General features: G+C 37.2%; 1 protein-coding gene across 1 annotated transcript in view; it reads right to left on the bottom strand.

Annotated features, from left to right (window-relative positions):
* FOCAD (focadhesin) overlaps positions 1 to 18031 on the bottom strand; it is a 139216-nt gene extending 121185 nt beyond the window's left edge. The window contains exons 1-5 of the mRNA XM_034410513.3: positions 17883 to 18031; positions 13988 to 14074; positions 11303 to 11377; positions 8266 to 8420; positions 2122 to 2226 (exon numbers count right to left, since the gene is read on the bottom strand). Of these exons, the coding sequence (XP_034266404.2) occupies positions 2122 to 2226; positions 8266 to 8420; positions 11303 to 11377; positions 13988 to 14044 (392 nt within the window). The 5' untranslated portion in view covers positions 14045 to 14074; positions 17883 to 18031. The remainder of the gene's footprint in view (positions 1 to 2121; positions 2227 to 8265; positions 8421 to 11302; positions 11378 to 13987; positions 14075 to 17882) is intronic.
* Between the last annotated feature and the right edge of the window lie 663 nt (positions 18032 to 18694).

Below are 18694 nucleotides of genomic sequence, written 5' to 3'. Positions count from 1 at the left end.
TTAATGACCTTCATGAATGGTAATAATGACTCTAATGAAGATTCATTTATTATTGTGATAGCAGAACTTTTCCTACAATATGTTCCTGATGCATAAATTTTAAATAATCAATGAATAACATTTCTTCTTTGATGTGAATGAATGTATGCATACAATTTCATACCATACATACTGTATTGTGCACTTCTTACTACTGTCCCTTTTCAGATGCCCAAAGGGCATTATCAAGAAAAAATGATAATGCAGGAAAAATACTGGGTAATATTTCATATTTTCTATTTCATATTTCAGGACTGTATCCCACCCCACCCACTCACCCAAATGAAAAAAATATGAAATTGCCTCTGTTAAAATTCATTCTGATTTTCTGGGCAAGTTTTGGCCTTGATTTTGTTGCTGTTAACGGTGATATTCAATTTTATGTCATTTGCAATTTACTTTTCATTAAGTTATTATTTAATTCTAAAGAACTCTCAATCCAAAACCTGACTCTATATCACTCCACTAAATACACCTTTCCAATTTGATGCATTTGGTTGTTAATTTTCAAGTTTTTAGTAGCTATTGACCCATCTAATAGACATAGTGTAAATTAAATTGTTAATTAATGGTATAGGCTACGTTGTAAAATATTTTGCTGAAATTAGGTCTTATTGTGTTCAAAGTATTCTCCTGATCTACAGGGAGGGAGGGAGGGAAGGAGGGAGGGAGGGAGGGAGGAAGGAAGGAAGGAAGGAAGGAAGGAAGGAAGGAAGGAAGGAAGGAAGGAAGGAAGTCTAATAAGACTTGTTCTCAACAAATCCATGCTGAATTCCAGTAATCACTATATTGCATTCAAAGTGTTTATAGATCTGTTGTTTTATTATCTTCTCAGTTATCAAATGTCAGTTCCCCAAATCCTTTCGCCTCTTTTTAAAACATAATCAGTTACTCTCTTTAAATTGTCTGGCATTTCACCAATTCTCTGGGATTTTTCACTGTTAATGGATATAGATTTGATCAAATCATTAGGTTATGTCTATAATGCAGGAACCAAAGTGACTCTCCAACTTTCTTTAGACTTTGTCGCCAAACCTAGTTCCATCTTTTTTGAAGTTGTTGCCTAACGAAGCAGATTTTATTGTACTTTTAGCAACCAGCATTTCAGGCAATTTTTTTTTATTTGTACACCTGCAACCAATTCTTGTTATCGGCAGATTTCATATTTTCAAATTTTTCTACTGATTAAAATGTATTTGTAAGCACAAAATCAATATTTCTGACATTTTTGTGATACAATTGGTTGTGAAGAGAAACTTGAGAAACAGGAGGAAAAGCCACAGCCAAGACAATAGGCAGATAAAGAGAAATCTTGCAAGATTTGATTACTGTAACCCTGTAATGAAAGTAGTTTTAAAATCTATAATGTTGGGGTTTGAGTCTTTTTTACTTCAAAGTGCCGACATCAGTCGTGTAAATCTGAATGTGTCTCCCAGTTCCTTGCCTTCATAGCTTGAAGCAATGGGGTCAAGCTTGAGATATTTTCTCAAATTCCATTCTTGCTTTGGATTTATCTGATTTATTATTATTTATTATTTAGATTTATCTGATCATTGCCTTGACTGTGGCTCTTCCTCTTAATCTCAAGGAACATGTGGTCATTTATGGACATGCAGAATGGAAAAAAATTGGGTTGTCCAAGACACATGTTCTCAGCTAAAGTTTCAGTACTCATTAATTTAGTGTTCAAAATGACTTTATAAAATCATTACTGCAAATACAGTAGAACCTCTGGTCATGACCATAATTCGTTCCATAACTTTGGTCACAATCCGATTTGGTCGTGACCCGAACCTAACCAAAATTAATGCAGTGGCCACTCAAGGTTGCTGTTGTTTGGCACTTACAAAAAAAAATGGCACAGAAGGGGAAATCGGCCGTGGCCGTGTTTGATCAGCATCCGAGTATGTGTTCGTGACCAGATTCAAAAATTTTGTGAATTTTTTGGTTGGAACCCGATTTGGTCATGGTCAGAAGGGTTCGTGACCAGAGGTTCCATTGTAATGAGAGTCCTTGGTACTTGCATGTTAATCATGTTACCATTCAAAACAACATGCCAAATTTGACTGATTTAAGGCATACCTAATTGCATATGAGTCAAGCTGTTGTTCTTCTTCACTTTTTGATGTCTTCAAGGCTTGCATCTGTAATAGCTTTACAATGATTTTTATCAAGCCCTGGACATTCCTATCAAAAGCACAGTAAAAATACATGTTCAATCAACAGATTTCTACAAAAAGAGAAACATTTTCATGATGTCTCTTAACACCACTATTTAATTTGAAAGGACTTCCCAGCTTATGTCATTAATGCAGGATCAAAACATAATTCAACATACCACTTTTTCATTTGGTTTGCTCTGATTCCTATAGTTATGTGTGCCCAGTTTTACATAGTAAATTATCTCTTGGGCACTATCAGAAGACAGCCTAAATTTTGAAAGTATCCTCTTTGAAGATATAACATATGTGGTCATATGTGCATATACCAGAGATCCTTAAGGGTCAGTCATGATGTCAGCAAAAAGTCCATTAACAACATACTTAGTTCAACCTTGATCAAATAAACCTATTTTATATTTCTTTCTTCTATTCCAACAATCTCAATCTTTAGTCCCTTCAAGTAATGTCATTGTTCCTTATCTTCAAAACATTAAGAAATCACTTTTTATAAATCCAATATAGAAAAATTATCCATGTCACTCACTTCCTTTTGCTGTTTCAATATCCCTTTTAATTGTCAGCCAAAGTTTTTGTTGTCTAGTGTAGCATCTTTTTTCATGTCATTCTTATAGAAATCCACTTTCAACTCAGTCCTACTCTTGTCAGGTAGAACTTGCTTCACTTCCATCAGTCTTTTAGATACAGTCTGTCTATAGAGGCAGACACTTCTATACTTAAAATTAACTTCTCAGGCAATTGTTCAAAAATATTATTCAAAATGTCCAATGTTAAAATAGTTTGCTTCATTCTGTAACTGTAAATTGAGTTTACGTGTTTTTCTCCTTTAATTGTAATTTTTAACTCCTTCTAGTTTCCCTTAGTATCCATTTTTTAAAAATCTTCTCTTATTATGTTTTTTTTGAAAAAGAATTTTCACATAGTAAGCATTCTTTATAATTAATTTCAAAATCTTATTGTAAATTTATCTGGATATTTAGTCTGTTTTTAACTTTCTAAAATCAAAGTTTTAATCATTCTTCCTGTTTATTCCATAATTGTTTTTAAAGATTTTAAACTTACTGTTAAAACTTCTTTCACTAAGGTTTGAAGGAAATTCACATACTATAGTATTATAAAATTCACCCAATCCTAAGGTTTCTAATAGCTGATAAACAGTTAACAAAATTTTTCCAAAAGTAATTAGAAAAGGAAGTATGTGAACCCAGTGTCCTTTTGAAGGAAAAAAAACATACTGAAAACTAAGACAAAATGGATACTGTCCTCAGTCTTCTAAAAGTCAACTGAGAGAGGGAACTCAAAGTCTCGACTGCCTCCTTGCATCCATTTTTTCTGATTGTGCTATATATCATCTAGTGGTGGGTTTCAAAACATTTTACTACCAATTCTGTGTGGCTTGGCATGGCTTGGTGGGTGTGGCAGGGGAAGGATACTGTAAAATCTTCATTCCCACCCCACTCCAGGGGAAGGTTACTGCAAAATCTCCATTTCCTCCCGATCAGCTGGGACCTGGGAGGCAGAGAATAGATGGGGACGAGGCCAGTCAGAATTTTTAGTACCAGTTCTCCGAACTACTTAAAATTTCTGCTACCAGTTCTCCAGAACTGGTCAGAACCTGCTGAAACCCACCTCTGATATCATCCCTCTTCTTATACTGTGGTGAATTAGGGAGTGGTGTATTTCTGAGCCACTTTCATGTATGCATTTGCTCTCTGTTGTGGATTTAAGTTTTGTTTCACTCCTCATCATTTTGGTGAAACAGCTTGCATATTTCCATCAAGGTCACCTTCTACGGCCCATTTGATTATGTACTAGTAATTTGGTGTTGACTCTTAGGAATCATCTAAAATTTGTCCATGACAACCTATTCCTAACCTAGTCCTTCAGATCTTCCAATGGTATAGAAATCACCATTGTAATTGAGTCCATCTACCTTTCTGCCTGTTGTCCTCTTCTTCTCTTTCACTCTCAACCTTATAGCCTTCTCCAGAGAGCTCAGTCTTTGCATAATTAATCTAAACTAGGATAATTTCAGCCTCAAGTGCAATATCTGGGTTGATTTGTTTGATGATCTACTTTTTTGTTTTCTTGGCTGGCCACGGAGTTGAAGAAGATTCCCAGGTGTCTTCTTCAACAGCAAAGTTAAAAAACAGCAATACTCTTCCTGTTCTACTTCTTCAAAGTCCAATTTTTGCTTTCATAGGGTGCCACAGGGAATGTAATTTCTTGCACTGTTCTGATCTTTGTGAGTATAAACACATCACAGCATCTGAACATCCTTTCAAAGACTTTCGCAGCTGCTCTATCTAGTCTATGATTTATTTCTTGACTATCCCTTCCTTTACTATTGATTGTTAATCCTGAGAGGTAGAAGCTATTTACCACTTAGATATCTTGTCAATTCTAAGGATGGTTGTTCTAGCTGTTTTCATTTGTTTAGTCTTCTTTACATTTAATTTAATTTCTATTTTTTCTCCTTAACTTTTATTACTAGAGCTTGGAGATCCTTTGTATTTTCAGCTTAGGTTATTGATATTTCTTCCTCCAAAGTAACACATTCACACATTCATCTGCTTCCAATCCAAATTCCCTTAATATATATTCAGGATATGGGTTGAATAAATGAAGGGATAGTATAAAGTCAGTCCTACAACGTAGATCAGACTGAGAAACTAATGTCACATAGGTTAGTACTATTTTTATTGTAAAAGCTATAGTAACAGAATCTTGCAAGTCTGAACATGCTTCCCCCTCCCTCCCTTTATCTCCACTGAATTAGGGAATGGGCTTACCAAATTACTCTCTTGATGCAGGTTTAGTCTCCTTTTATCTAATCATTACCTCCCAACCGTCCTTCAAGGCCACTCCCTATCCTCCGCACTTTGTCTCACTCCTTTGCTGACCTGGAGCCAATGTGTTTTCTTATGTACTATCCATACTGTGGTTTCCTGACTTGTAAATATATTTTGCTTGAGGACAATGAGATGTCCTGGAATTCCCAATTTTTTTAAATGCACATTTCACAGTTTCACATGTTGACATAATCAAAAACCTTTCTATAAATCAATGAAGCACATGCCGACTTCTTTCTGGTATTTTTTTTTTGGCTTTCTTAATTATTCAGTGTGCTCAGCAATATCTTTTGCGGCTTAGCATTTTTTAGTGTCAGCTTGAACATCTAGCATCTCTTTTTCTATGTAGGGCTCCAATCTGCATTGGATGATCTCAAGCATTATTTTGTTGACATATCAAATTAAGGATATTGTGCAATAGTTTGCATACTCTGTTAAGTCTCCTTTTTCATATTGGGATATAAATTTTCCAATCTGTTGGCCACTGTGTTGTCCTCCAGATTTGCTTCATTAGAATCTTCACTGATTTTGCTAATAGCCTGGTTAGAATCATTACTGATTCTTCTTCTTTGGTTGCCATATTTCAGCAAGTATTCCATCCGTTTCTCCCCTTCTGACTAGGTAAAGACTGGATGTTGATTTAATTTCATCTTCTAGTACTAGAGGTTCTTGTAAATACAAATATCTTCTATAATATCTTGGACATTGACAATTTCACTGTACAGTGAAAGCTATTCATTCCATCTTTTTTTGAATCAGTTGAATCTATCCACTGGCATCCTTTAGCATATCAGTTTGAAATTAGAAGCCGCTTCTAGAGTTCAGAGATATTTTGGAACTTTCCTTGTTTTTCATGTCTGTTTCCATTTTCAGTATCTTTACAGAAGTACTCTGAGTACTGCTTCTTGTCTCTTCTAACAACCCTCTGAAATTGTTGGATAGGTTTCTTCTTGAGATTTTGTTTTTCTTGGCTCTGGCTTCTTTTCTTGGTAATTTCCATGTTCTGTTCTGACATCCAATGTTGTTTCTTGTTTCTTCGTCTTTGGCAGTGTCTTTTCACATTCCTCCTTAACAACTTTGTTATGTTCAATCCATAGTTCCTTTGATTCTCTGTAAATGAGAATGACAGAGCAATTCCTGATGTTCTCCTTGAAAATGGTACTTATATGCTCAAGAAGCAGGGGTGAAATGTTCCCCGTTCGGACCAGTTCGGCCAAACCGGAAGCGATGATGGCCGGTGGCTCAGAGAACCGGTAGCGATGGCAATGCAAGGCTCCGTCCACCCACCTGGTCGTTACTTCCTGGTTTTAACCAGGAAGTAACCTGTTTTTTACCCTCTGCACATGCGCAGAAGGATTAGCGCATATGCAGAGGGTCCAAGCACGCACGTGATGTGTGTGCACGTTCACAGCTCACGTACTTCCAAACCAGTTGGGAAGCTAAGTAGATTTCACCCCGTCAAGAAGGTATTGTGGAAATTGTTTAGTTTTCCTGTTCTTACTTAGCTTAACTCCAGCTCTTACTTTGACAAGTAACCTAATTTTCTTTAACACTCTCCAGGGGCTTGGCTTATATTTTTAAGCCATACATTATATGCTGGTAATACACAGCTAGAGTTTAATAGAGTATTTTGGTAGTGTTTAAAAAAGAGATTGCTGTTTTTCTGTGCTGGGTTGGGGTGGAGAGGGATGTATTGCTTTTACTAGTTGAAGCAAGGCACGTTCAAAATGTAATTTTGTGAAAGTTAGAATGTAGAAATATGTTTTGATGGTACAAAACATAGAATCTCTGACTTTGAGGGTCAGTGACCTTATAATACAGTACAGGTGGAAAACCAAATTACTAGCCTTGAGCAATAAAACAACCTCTATGCAAAGAGCAAAAATCTGTAGGTGATTAAGCTTCAGCGTCATTGTAATTATTCTTTTTCATCATTTACCTATTTATTTTTTGCTGCACTACTCTGCTCCATCATTTATCTAACTCCAATTTAAGAATACGAGAAAAGAGAAAGAACATCAAGTAACATGTTTAGCTTTGGCAAACTTCCAAAAAATCTGTTTGGGTTTGGGTTGAGCAAAGACATCATGAACACTGAATCCATAGTCAATTCAATAAGATCACTGGAGTCTCAAAAGAAATGGCCAAAAAAAAGAAAAAAGAGTACCTGGTAGCGTTTTCATTCACAACAGCAAAATGTTTGAACAAAGCTGAGAATACCTTTGAGCATTATAAGAAACTGTTACATGCCCGACAGCTTTCTTGGAGGAAAAGCATTATTATTTTACCCAGACCTGCAAAGAGAATCTCTGAATGGCAAAAAAAAAAGAGAGAGAAATGGGTGTTCCAGAGATTAGGGAAGACATCTTGACTCCGAAGCCCCATCACTATTTAGCAGTTGGACATTCAGAAGTGAGGGACACTGGAGCAGAAAAAAGCAGAGATGTCAGCCCTGAGAGGTAGGCCAGGTCAAGTTACAGAAACAGCAAAGATTCCTGGAATGTTCTTTATTGTAATAAGGTAAAAAACAGGATCTAGAAAAACCTGTCCAAGTTTCTCTCTGTTGCATTATATATTAAACAAAACCAAGGTAGAGTTATTTTGCATCTTTCTCATGCTTTCCTCTGTCTCAGGATTGTACAGGTAATCCTCGATTTACAACAGTTTGTTTAGTGACCGTTCAAAGTTACAACGGCACTGAAAAATGTGACTTATGACCAGTGTTCAAAGTTATGACCTTTGAAGCATCCCTATGATCATGTGATCAAATTCAGCCGCTTGGCAACTGGTTCATATTTATGACCGTTGCTGTGTCCCAAGGTCATGTGATCACCTTTGGCGACCTTCTGACAAGCAAAGTGGGGAAGCCAGGTTCACTTAACAACCAGGTTACTTACTTAAAAACTGTAGTGATTTACTTAACAACTGTGGCAAGAAACATCGTAAAACGGGACAAAACTCAATTAACAAATATTTTACTTAACAACAGAAATTTTGGGCTCCATTGCAGTCATAAGTCGAGGACAACCTGTATAATTTTTTCTACCTTAATAGCTCATTTCTTCCTTCCTCCATTAATTGCTCTCTCACGTTTTCCCCAGGGTGGAGCCTACCTTTTTTTTTTTTTACAAGATGGTATCACTGATTCTGAACTACAAAAGAGCTGATCTTTAATTAAAGTAAATGACCATCACCTGGCTGAAGGAATGAGGCTGAGTGCTGTGTTAAGAATGTAGCCAAACTCTGCATGATCTTGTTTAACAAGCATCACCAGAGCCTCACAGCAGGTTGTCCGGACCATCGTATTGTCACTGCAGGACTTTTCCCAGAGCAAATTTAACGCCGGGGTCTGGAATCAAAGAGAGAGGAGAAACAAGCTCCATTATTCAGGACTGATAACTCATAAATTCGATTATTGTTTTCACAGCTATTCTATTTCAATAGATATCTGAGCAAAAACAGAGAAAGTTAAAGAATATTTGATTGTTTCCTCACTTGCTGAATATATAGTTAATTTACCTCAGATGGGTTCCTGAACTCAAAACTAAGTAAAATGTACCAATCTGATAAAAGAAAACTGTTGACATGGAAGACTTCTGCTTTTGCTACCATAGTTGTGTAAGACATTTGACATTTGGCTTGAACATCAAATACCTCTCTCAGGACAGTGTCGAAAACAAATAATATATTAAAAAGGCATTTTCATTCATTATGGAAGTACCTCATAAAAATGGTTTTTTTTTCTTCCAGTTTTTTGCATTTGGAATGTAAGTTTCTGGCATCTTTAGAGGAAGGCTTATTTTTTTTTTTTTTTTTTAATTTGATTTATATGCCGCCCTTCTCCGGAGACTCAGGGCGGCTTACAATGCGCTAAGCAATAGCCTTCATTCTTTTGTATATTTTATACAAAGTCAGCTTATTGCCCCCACAAACTGGGTCCTCATTTCACCTACCTTAGAAAGGATGGAAGGCTGAGTCAACCTTGAGCCTTGCGCGAGATTCGAACCTGCAGTAATTGCAGGCAGCTGTGTTAATAACAGGGTGCATTAAACCACTGTACTATCAAGGCTCTTAAGCTTAATTTTAGAGTTTGCTTTGAATTTATTAGGATTGACATTTAATTTTGACTTAATCAAAATCTGTAATTTAATCCTGAGATGGCTGGTAGTTATCCTGTTGCAATTTTAATATTTGATACTTCTAAAAATATAGCTAAAAATGCTTAACTGCACCTTAAATCATTCAAATGGGTTGCAAACATATTTGGTTATGGACTGACATTCCTAATGCAAACCAGTACTTCACTTTTTACTCTCCTCATTTAGAATTGACCAAAACATAAAAAGTCTGTTTCAAAGGTGAAACTGTTCAGGCAAATGTTCTATGAGAGGACAACATTTCTGGCCTTCTTAATAAAAAAAAAAAGACATGTTTCCAGTTAATACTCAGAAAGCTATCTAGCAGATAGTTTACAGTTTGATACACTTTTACATGTATGGTATGTATTCATTTTTTTAAAATCCACTTACATATATAGTGAAATGTCCACAAAACTTACATAAACGATTAACAGCCCATGATCGGTTAATTATTTCATTTTCAGTTGCATACTTATATTCTAATGAGCTTTACAATATGCATGAAAACAATGCTAAGAATGGAAAAGACGGTGCAAAGAGTTACATTAGTGCTGAGAAGACTCAAATTCCAGTCCGCTGTCAGCTATGGATTTTGACATAATTTTGAGTCCACCATGCTTTCTAAATTCTAGCTATCGCACAGGGTTATTAAGAAGAGAAACAGGAAGAGGGAATTTTATATCAGGACCAGGTAATCTATTGCTAGATTTTGCAAATCTTTTGCAAATCTTTTTTTCAATTACATTACTGATTTTTTACAAATCTCAGCATCTCTCAGTCAAGATGAACAATTTAGGAAAATGAAACAAATTTCTATACAAGTAGTCCTTGACTTACAACCATTCGTTCACATTTATGACCATTTCAGCATCCCTGTGGTCACATGATCAAAATTTGGACACCTGGCAACTGGCATGTATTTTTGATGGTTGCAGTGTCCTAGGGTTACGTGATCACATTTTGCGACTTTCTGGCAAGAAAAGTTAATGGGGAAGCCAGATTCACTTAAGAACTGTGTTACTAACTTAACAACTGCAGTAATTCACTTAAAAACTGTGGCAAGAAAGGTCATACAATGGGGCAAAACTCACAAAAACTGTCTTGCTTGACAACAGAAATTTTGGGCTCAGTTGTGATTGTAAGTCAAAGGACTACCTGTATATGCATTTTTCTTGTTTATTTACTTACTTCTGGTAATTGGAACCAGAATTTCCATCGCTAAGCGGTGCAATCAGAAAGTATAAAATCATATGACCATGTTATCAGGAAGTCACAAGTCCTGGGCAATTCACAAGCAGGTCCACAGGCCTGTAAGTGGCTGCTGTGGCCTGATCAAAGTACAGCCAGGCCAGGGATGAGAGGTGAGAGGATGAGCAAGCTGTCCTGGACTCTACCATCCCAAGCACCGCAATCCCAAGCAATTTAGATCACATGACTGCAGGGGCATTGTAGTGGTTGTGAGTTCAAAAACCAGGCTTATTTATTTATTTATTATTTATTAATCAAATTTCTATACCGCCCTACTCCCGAAGGATAAAATACAGATAATACAAATATTAAAAGTCCCTTAAAATTATTAAATATTTTGGCCGAAACACAGATTAAAACACCCAATTTATAAAATCAAATGAATTAAAAATTTAAAAGAGGAGAGTTAGGCCAGGCTTGTATCATTCAACGCTGTCATAACTTTGAACAAAGGGTTGTTAAGCAAGGACTACCTGTAGGTTCCCTTAATTCTTGATACGAGTTATAACAAAGAGCTAAAATAATTGTAAAAAATAGTTTGCACGTTTTCAGTAAGAGAAATACCAGCAGTCCAGAGAGCAGTTCAAAGTCTTCCTTGCCTCATAAAATGTTACTATTCATGCTGTGCATGAATGTACCCATTCCAGACAGTGCATCATTATCATTAGACGGTCTGATATTGTTACGTACACCATTTCAATGTTTTTTCTTTCTTTCTCATATATTATCCTCCAGATTATCCTCTAGCTGTGAAAGTTACCAGAATTGAATTTCAATCATGTTGCACCACAAAAGCAGTTGTCAGGGCAATGGGGGAAAGAAAAATGAAAGCAAAGTCACAAACCTGGTTACTGGACTGGTTGATCTTGTTAGATAAAACATTTTCTTTCAGCACTGCAGCAATAAGATGGCCCACAGCCTGTGAATAAACATAAATCACTAAACTATGATTTTTATTGCAGCCAGCAGCAACCACGTCCTACCCGCCACATACTGCTATGTTAGTTAAACAACAACATGAACGCTAAGGTTATACTGGGGGTAAATAATTTATCAAACACAATTCAATAGTAGCAACTTGATATTCTCTTTATCTTCACAGAGAATTCTGAGATATATTATCTCGAAGCTAAAAATATGGCCACTCACAACCATTTAGATTGTCAATACAAGTGGACCAGAACTTCCTACCTGAATAAGCATAGCAAAAACATATTAAAACTAATATTAAAATATTAGCAGATGGGCTTTTACTTAGGAATTACATATATGAGAAAGTCCTCATTTAAAAAGTGATTTAATATAGTAATGAGAAAAGGTTTTGCCTAGTATATGGAATATTACAGAATAAATGGACAAATATCCAGATGAGTTCTACACTTCCTTAAGAATTTAGTGACTCTATTAAGAAAGTAGAATTTCTTATAAGAAAGCACTTCAGAGGCATTTAAAAACATTTTATCTTGTATATTTACATCTAATAAGAAGGAATGACTCCCTCATGGGGTTTGTTAAAATAAACAAATGCTACCTCCCTAACCTTTCTGCTAATGCATGTACAAGGCTGTTTTTCACCTTCTAAATTTAAATACATTCTGATTAATTTATTTAGAAAAGTGTCAATAAGTCAGACAGGTAGTATATGAAAACATAATAGATATATGAAAACATATCAAGCTGCTTGTAATATATATGTCATACGCCTACTAGAAATATAATTATCCAGGTAACATTCTTGAGTAGATGTGAGCCTCCTTTAGTTCTCCAGTTATTTAATCCCAACAGAGTAAACTAATGAAATCAGTGGTGCTAAGCTGTATTACAATATCAATTGAAAGACCACAAAATGCCCAACCTTATCCAATGAATACAGGCAAAGATCTATTTTTCTAAAAAAAAAAAGTCCAAATGAAAAATACTTTTAGGAACAGTATTAATATTTGAAAAATGAACAGTTCTAATTAACACATGGGTGTCAAACTCGCGGCGTCACATTGCCTTCATGTGACATATTGTGACTTTTTTCCCTTCGCGGAGCTGGTGTGGGCGTGGCCTGCGCATGACAGATCTGGCCTACAGGCTGCCAGTTTGATACCCCTGACTTAACAGGATCATAAATCAGCAGAAGAAATAAGAAGGCCTGACATTAACCTGTATCTTCTCTTAAGAATGTTTCTTCGCTGACATAATGGCTGCTCTCACTAATTAAAACAAACCACACAAGAGCATACCTGTTGTTCCTACAGTGTGGAAACCAAGCAAATGGCTTATAAAGGAACCGAGAGATTTTGAGTTTTGGTTAGGAGCTTATCTGTCAATTCATTATTATTGTGCTTCAGCTGTCAGATGACCATTATGAAAAGTAGAATGATGCAACAGAAAGATTACTAGTTCTGATCTATGAAAGAATTAGCAAACTACTAGCATATACTCTAGTAGTCAAATTCAGCTCCTGGTGACTTCTAGGACAGTTCCATGAAATTGGTAGCAATATATTAGAAGTAATATATTAATATATCAATATATTAGCAATATACACAAGCAGTTTCTCACTATCCCCTGTATCTTCTTGCATTTTTTTAAAATTTCCCATTTTCTTCGATACTCCTGGTAATTTTTGTGGTCCCCCATTCAAATATTAATCTGTTCTATCTCTGCTTATTTTTTTAAAACCAGCCACAATTAGCTAGATGCTAATAAAATGTAGCTTTAAAATAGGAATTTAAGGGGTTTTTTCTCTTTCATATTTCAAGAGAGACAAATGACAAATGCAGCTTTTTATTTAAACCAGGTGGAACTAAAACAGCCTACTGTATTCCAGTACTAGTCAAGACAAGACGTGGATATGTCATCAAATTTACCATAAGTAGCTCAGGAAGGGACACAGCTGGTACACTAGTTGTTGCAGATGCCATCAGCAAATCCAGTGACATCTGACAATCAAGAGTCACTCCAGAATCCATGAATCTCTTATTTCAAGGAGAATGCAGCCTACTCCAAAATGATCTCAATCTCAATCTCTGACTCCAATTTAATAACAGAACCTCTGTTTTGGCTGGATTAAACAGCAGCTTGCTCTTTCTCACCCAGTCCATAATGGCACTTTGGCAATACTCCAGGGTGTCAAATACTTGTTTGAAATAGGGGTTTCATCATCTTGAAGACATCCCACTCAAAACTCTTCCCCAGAGGTTTCATTTAAATAATTTATTTTTCAACAAGTACAAGTGCCTATGTGTGGAGCAATCCAGGGGTGAAATCTACTTACCTTCCTTACCGGTTCAGAAGCGCACACACTGTGTGCGTCACGTACATGCGCAAAAGGTAAAAAACACATTACTTCCTAGCTAAAACCAGGAAGCAATGATATCTGGGCGGGTGGGCTCCACCATCGCTACCAGATCGCCAAACCACCAGCCAAGATCGCTACCGGACCGGGCAATCCGGTCCAATCCGGTAGCATTTCACCCCTGGATCAATCTATATATTCAGGCCATACATGGTACACACCAAACAGAAGCTTTCTCACCTGTGATTGTATAAGTGTGTTAGGAAAATCAAGCCTTTTTCTGATTTCTTCAGACATTGTTTGATTAATCTATAGACAACTGAACTTCTGAAACAACAAAAGCAGATATAAAATGTCAACCTCATCATTGATTTGGTTTCACATTTACTGAATAAACTGCAGTGATTAAACATAAACAAAATATTTGAGTTTATACATTTACACTAAGCCTATGTGTAGGCTAAACCATGTGTGCACTCTGAATAAAATAGTTATATAATTGAAGGTCCACAAAAGTCTAAACAATAATCTTCTTAAATTAAGAGCACATAGTGTAGCACAGCAGTCCCCAAATTTTATGGCTCGGTGGCCTGGCAGGGGGGGAGGGGAACCAGCCCACCGGTCGCGCAAGTTGAGTTGCGTGTGTGTGCACTGGCCAGCCGTTGGAAAAGCCTGGTTCCAAACAGACCATGGGGACCCCTGGTTTAGCATATTTAGAGATCTGAAATATACATAAACAGTTATCTAGGGAGATTCTCAGTCACCCAGATCATGGTTGCCCCAAAGATGCTTTTTCCAAAGGCAACTGGACTTTTTTTTTTTCCTTAAAGACTTTCGCTTCTCATCCAAGCAGCTTCTTCAGTACTGACTGAGTCAGAATTGAAGAAGCTTCTTGGACGTGAAGCAAAATGTCTTCAGGGAAAAAATAAAGTCCAGCTGCCTTTTGAGAAAGCACCTTTGGGCGATAAATGGTTACATTATGGTGAGAGTTTCTATGTTATAGTGTGTGCTGGAATTTCCCTTTGTAACATCCCTGCGCATCATTTTAATATTTCTGACATTAGCCACAGAATGATTAGTATTATTTTGGCATATATAAACAGACATATTATGTCACCCGCAGGGTCTCAACAATTTTGTTAACTTTCTTGAATGCTTGAGTGTACTTGGCCAGCAATATTTAAAAAGAGCTGTTTTTCCATTATAGTCTCTGGCAGCCTTCATTACTCTGGTGCCCTCCTGATGGTTTGGATTTTCATTCAAATTCCCAGCATATTGCACAGTAGATGATATTCACATCAAGGTGTAAAACATCTGGGAGCACCAGTTTGAGAAAGAGTGCTGTAGATGTATTGCGGGAACTGAAGATGTTTTTCCAGTAAATATGTTGCTATGAGCATAGCAAATGCACTGAAGCACTAAAGGACTAGAAAGGAGATGACATTTGTCTAACAGTCACACATGAATTTAAGCAATGAACCAGTTGGAGAGAACACTCTAATGTACAGCTTATAGATGAAGAGCTACTGGAAGATCTTTTTTAAAGCAGTCTTGGAAGCTTAGTCTGTTGCCCTAACAATCTTCCAAACTACTATATGTTCATTTTGTTGAAAACAAACAACTAAGAATAGTTATTCTTCTTGCTGAAAGTATAGGGCCATGATGGCGAACCTATGGCACGCGTGCCAGAGATGGCATGCAGAGCCTCCTCTGATGGCACCCTAGCCTTCGCCCCAGTTCAGCTCCACTGTGCATGTGCGTGCACCTCCCGCTGGCCAGCTGGTCTTTGGGTCTCTGCTGCGCATGCGCAGGGGGGTAGCGCACACGGGGGCAGGTGTGCATGTGCAGGGACGGAGTGCGTGGGGGGGCTGCATGCACATGCAGGGGAAGGGAGCATGTGGGGGGCACACATGTGCAGGGGCGGGGCACATGCAGGGGGCCAATGCACGCATGCAAGGGGGCGGGGTGCATGCATGGGGACCGCACATGCATTTTATTTTGGGGGTTCAGGCGTGTGTTTTGGGCACTCGGTCCGGAAAAGATTAGCCATCACTGGTATAGGGAATGTAGTAAGGTTTTTTTCAACTTAAAATAATTGCTAATTTGTTTATATTGCTTTATATTTAAACCCAAGCTCTGTTCTTGTAGCTGTTTGTCTTTGTCTAGGAGATCAAGAAGGGATCATACCGGAACTATCCCTGATTTTACCCTGACAACAATTTTGAAATGTAGGCTGCTCAGAGACTGCTAGTGAACTACTTAGCAATCTGTAAGCATTTTCTAAACTGGCCAGAGATGTTTTGCAAAATGAGATGGTCGGCTTACAAATTAAATAAATATCTAATTTGAACCTAATTTCCCATCCTAAGCCCAATCCTTTAACCATACAGTATACCACAAAAGACACTGAGCTACTTACTGAAGTGCCTTATTAACAAGATGCTTGGGGGGCGGGGGGGGGAATCTGTTCTGATTTTTTACCAGCTGAATAAGGTATTAGCTCAACCATCTTATTTATTTATAATTACTCTTCTGTAATATCAGTACATTGTTGACATTCTGAATCCTTCTCTTAATCCAGTCAGATTTTTTGCCTGAGATCCTGGATTATTATATTCCACATGTCACAGTAGATACAGAAAATTTATACCAGGGGTGTCAAACTGGCAGCCAGGTGCACCATGTGCAGGCCACGCCCACCCCAGCTCCACAAAGAGAAAAAACATCTCAAAACATCATGTGACAGCAACGTGACACCACGAGTTTGACAGCCGTGGTCTATACCCCTATTAAAATGCCAGGTTTTTGAAATATAAGAAAATCAGACCAAGATAAATCACTTCAGAATTGTTTCCATCTTCGTAACATATAAGCTATACAATCAATTAAAAAACAAACTGAAAATTATCTTGTGGGGAAATAAAAAAAAAAAAAACCCTGGTATTTTAACAGGGGTGAATAGACTGTTTGTATCCACTATATATTAACTTTTGTTTTGCTTTAACTTTCTGGTAATATTGCTGTATTTCTTAATCATGTCATATATTCTGTATCAGCAAACATCTATCATCTTCAGGCTGAGGGTTGTCAATCCTATTGCTCCAAGAACCCTGGCCAAGGCATTGTATGTTTACAGTATGAAAAACCAGATGAGTAGAGCCGAGTACTCTGCAATAGCGTTCAAAATGTTAACTGATATGTGTATGAAACATTCAGACTTAAAAGTGTTTGCATCAACTGAGTTTTATCCATAAATCAAAGTGACAGTCTACATGTATTAACTGAAGAATACAACAGTTTACTGCATCATCAGGAACCTTGCTTCATATCTTCACAGAGCAAGTTTGGAGCTAAGGGACCAAGTGCATGTAATGGCACTAAGGATGGGGCCAGCATCCGCTAGTCTGCTCCTATCATACCTGCTTTAACACCACCTTTAAACTTCTCCACTAACTGTACAGGCATGTCTACAAGAGTACGGAGGGCCAAGTTAGCAAGGATTGCCTCTCTAAAATTCCAAGCAAGTTGAAATAGCACTGGTTTGAATCACGCTTTGATCTAATAGTTCAAAGCTCTGTTCTAGTAGCAGCTTAAGGTTTGTTACATAATTCTAATTCATCTTATCCATGTTGCAGTGGTTTTAAATTAATTTCAAATTGTATATACACAACTCTAAACGTTTTTTAAAAAGCAACACATCTCAGCAAAGCCTTATAGAGTTTAGACCTTTATTATTTCAGCTTTTTAGAAATGGTGGGCTGCAACCCCACCACTGCCAGACAGCCAAGCCATTCTGCATGGAGATTATAAAAATTAGAGGAGTCCAACTGATGGGGGACTTCAGTTTGTGGAAGCCTGCCTTAGATTAGAATAAATTGCGGCGGCCGAGTTAGGGAATTAGGCGAGTGTGTTTCCTTTTTAAAACGTGAGGCATGCATCAGCTCAATCCAGGAGAATAAGTGACATTAAAAAGTTTAAATTACTTTCCAATTGCATGCTTCAGCAGCCCTGCGCAACCCCCTAACTCTGCAGAGGCCGTTCTACTGGATCCATTGTTGGAAGGCTACGGTCGGCAGCGTTCGAAGCAAGCCTTTGAAACCGAAAGCAGCCTCTTAAGGCCGAAACAGGCGCTCACCTGCGTTCACTCGAGATCCCTGTGTCAAACACCGCAGCAAAGTCCCACGGCCGGGGACGTGGTATACAGCGCAGACTCAGTAGCGATTGTTCGCTCGCCCTGACTCACAAAAGGGCAAGTTGGCTACATAGTTGCTTCTGAGCATGCCCGGGAAGAGGAGGAAGACGCATTACAAATAAGGAAGGTTTGGTTTCAGAGAGTGGTGTGTTAAAGCTGGTGACTTATCAATTTATCTGTGGGCTGTTTTTAAGTCTAATACTGATTTTTCACTCTCTTCATATTGTTTTTACGTGCTGTGCCGCTGCTTATTACAATCATGCATATGCCTATATATAGCTACAATGAAGCCATTAGAGAGTTATTTAATAGACTTTGAAAATGAAAAAAAAAATTAATGACCTGGAAGAGTTAGTTTCTTTATACGCTATTATTTAAAAACAGCTGCCTCAAAAACAAAATCCATATCTACAAAATAACATAAATACAATAAAATTAACCCGCCCTCCAAACCACACTTAATTTTATATAAAACATGTGGGATTCTAACTAGAATTAGAAAATTTATTCTGCTTTATTAAAAAGTCATCCTAGACATAACAGATACAAAAAAAAACAATTAGAACAGTATACTATGGCAATATATCCATCAAAATAAAAATAGCCTCAAATTACAATCCCATTAAAGAAAAGATACTGAAACACATAAACATTATTAATTCAAATAACTGGCTAAACAAAAAGATTTTCTGTAATACCACAGTTGGGGAAAGGTATTTTATAATAAGTTAATACAACAAAATATTTCTCCCTTA

Source organism: Pantherophis guttatus, chromosome 2, assembly GCF_059756535.1.
Source record: "Pantherophis guttatus breed Tessera chromosome 2, ASM5975653v1, whole genome shotgun sequence".
Classification (NCBI taxonomy): domain Eukaryota; kingdom Metazoa; phylum Chordata; class Lepidosauria; order Squamata; family Colubridae; genus Pantherophis; species Pantherophis guttatus.
This window is presented reverse-complemented; position numbering and strand designations above follow the sequence as displayed.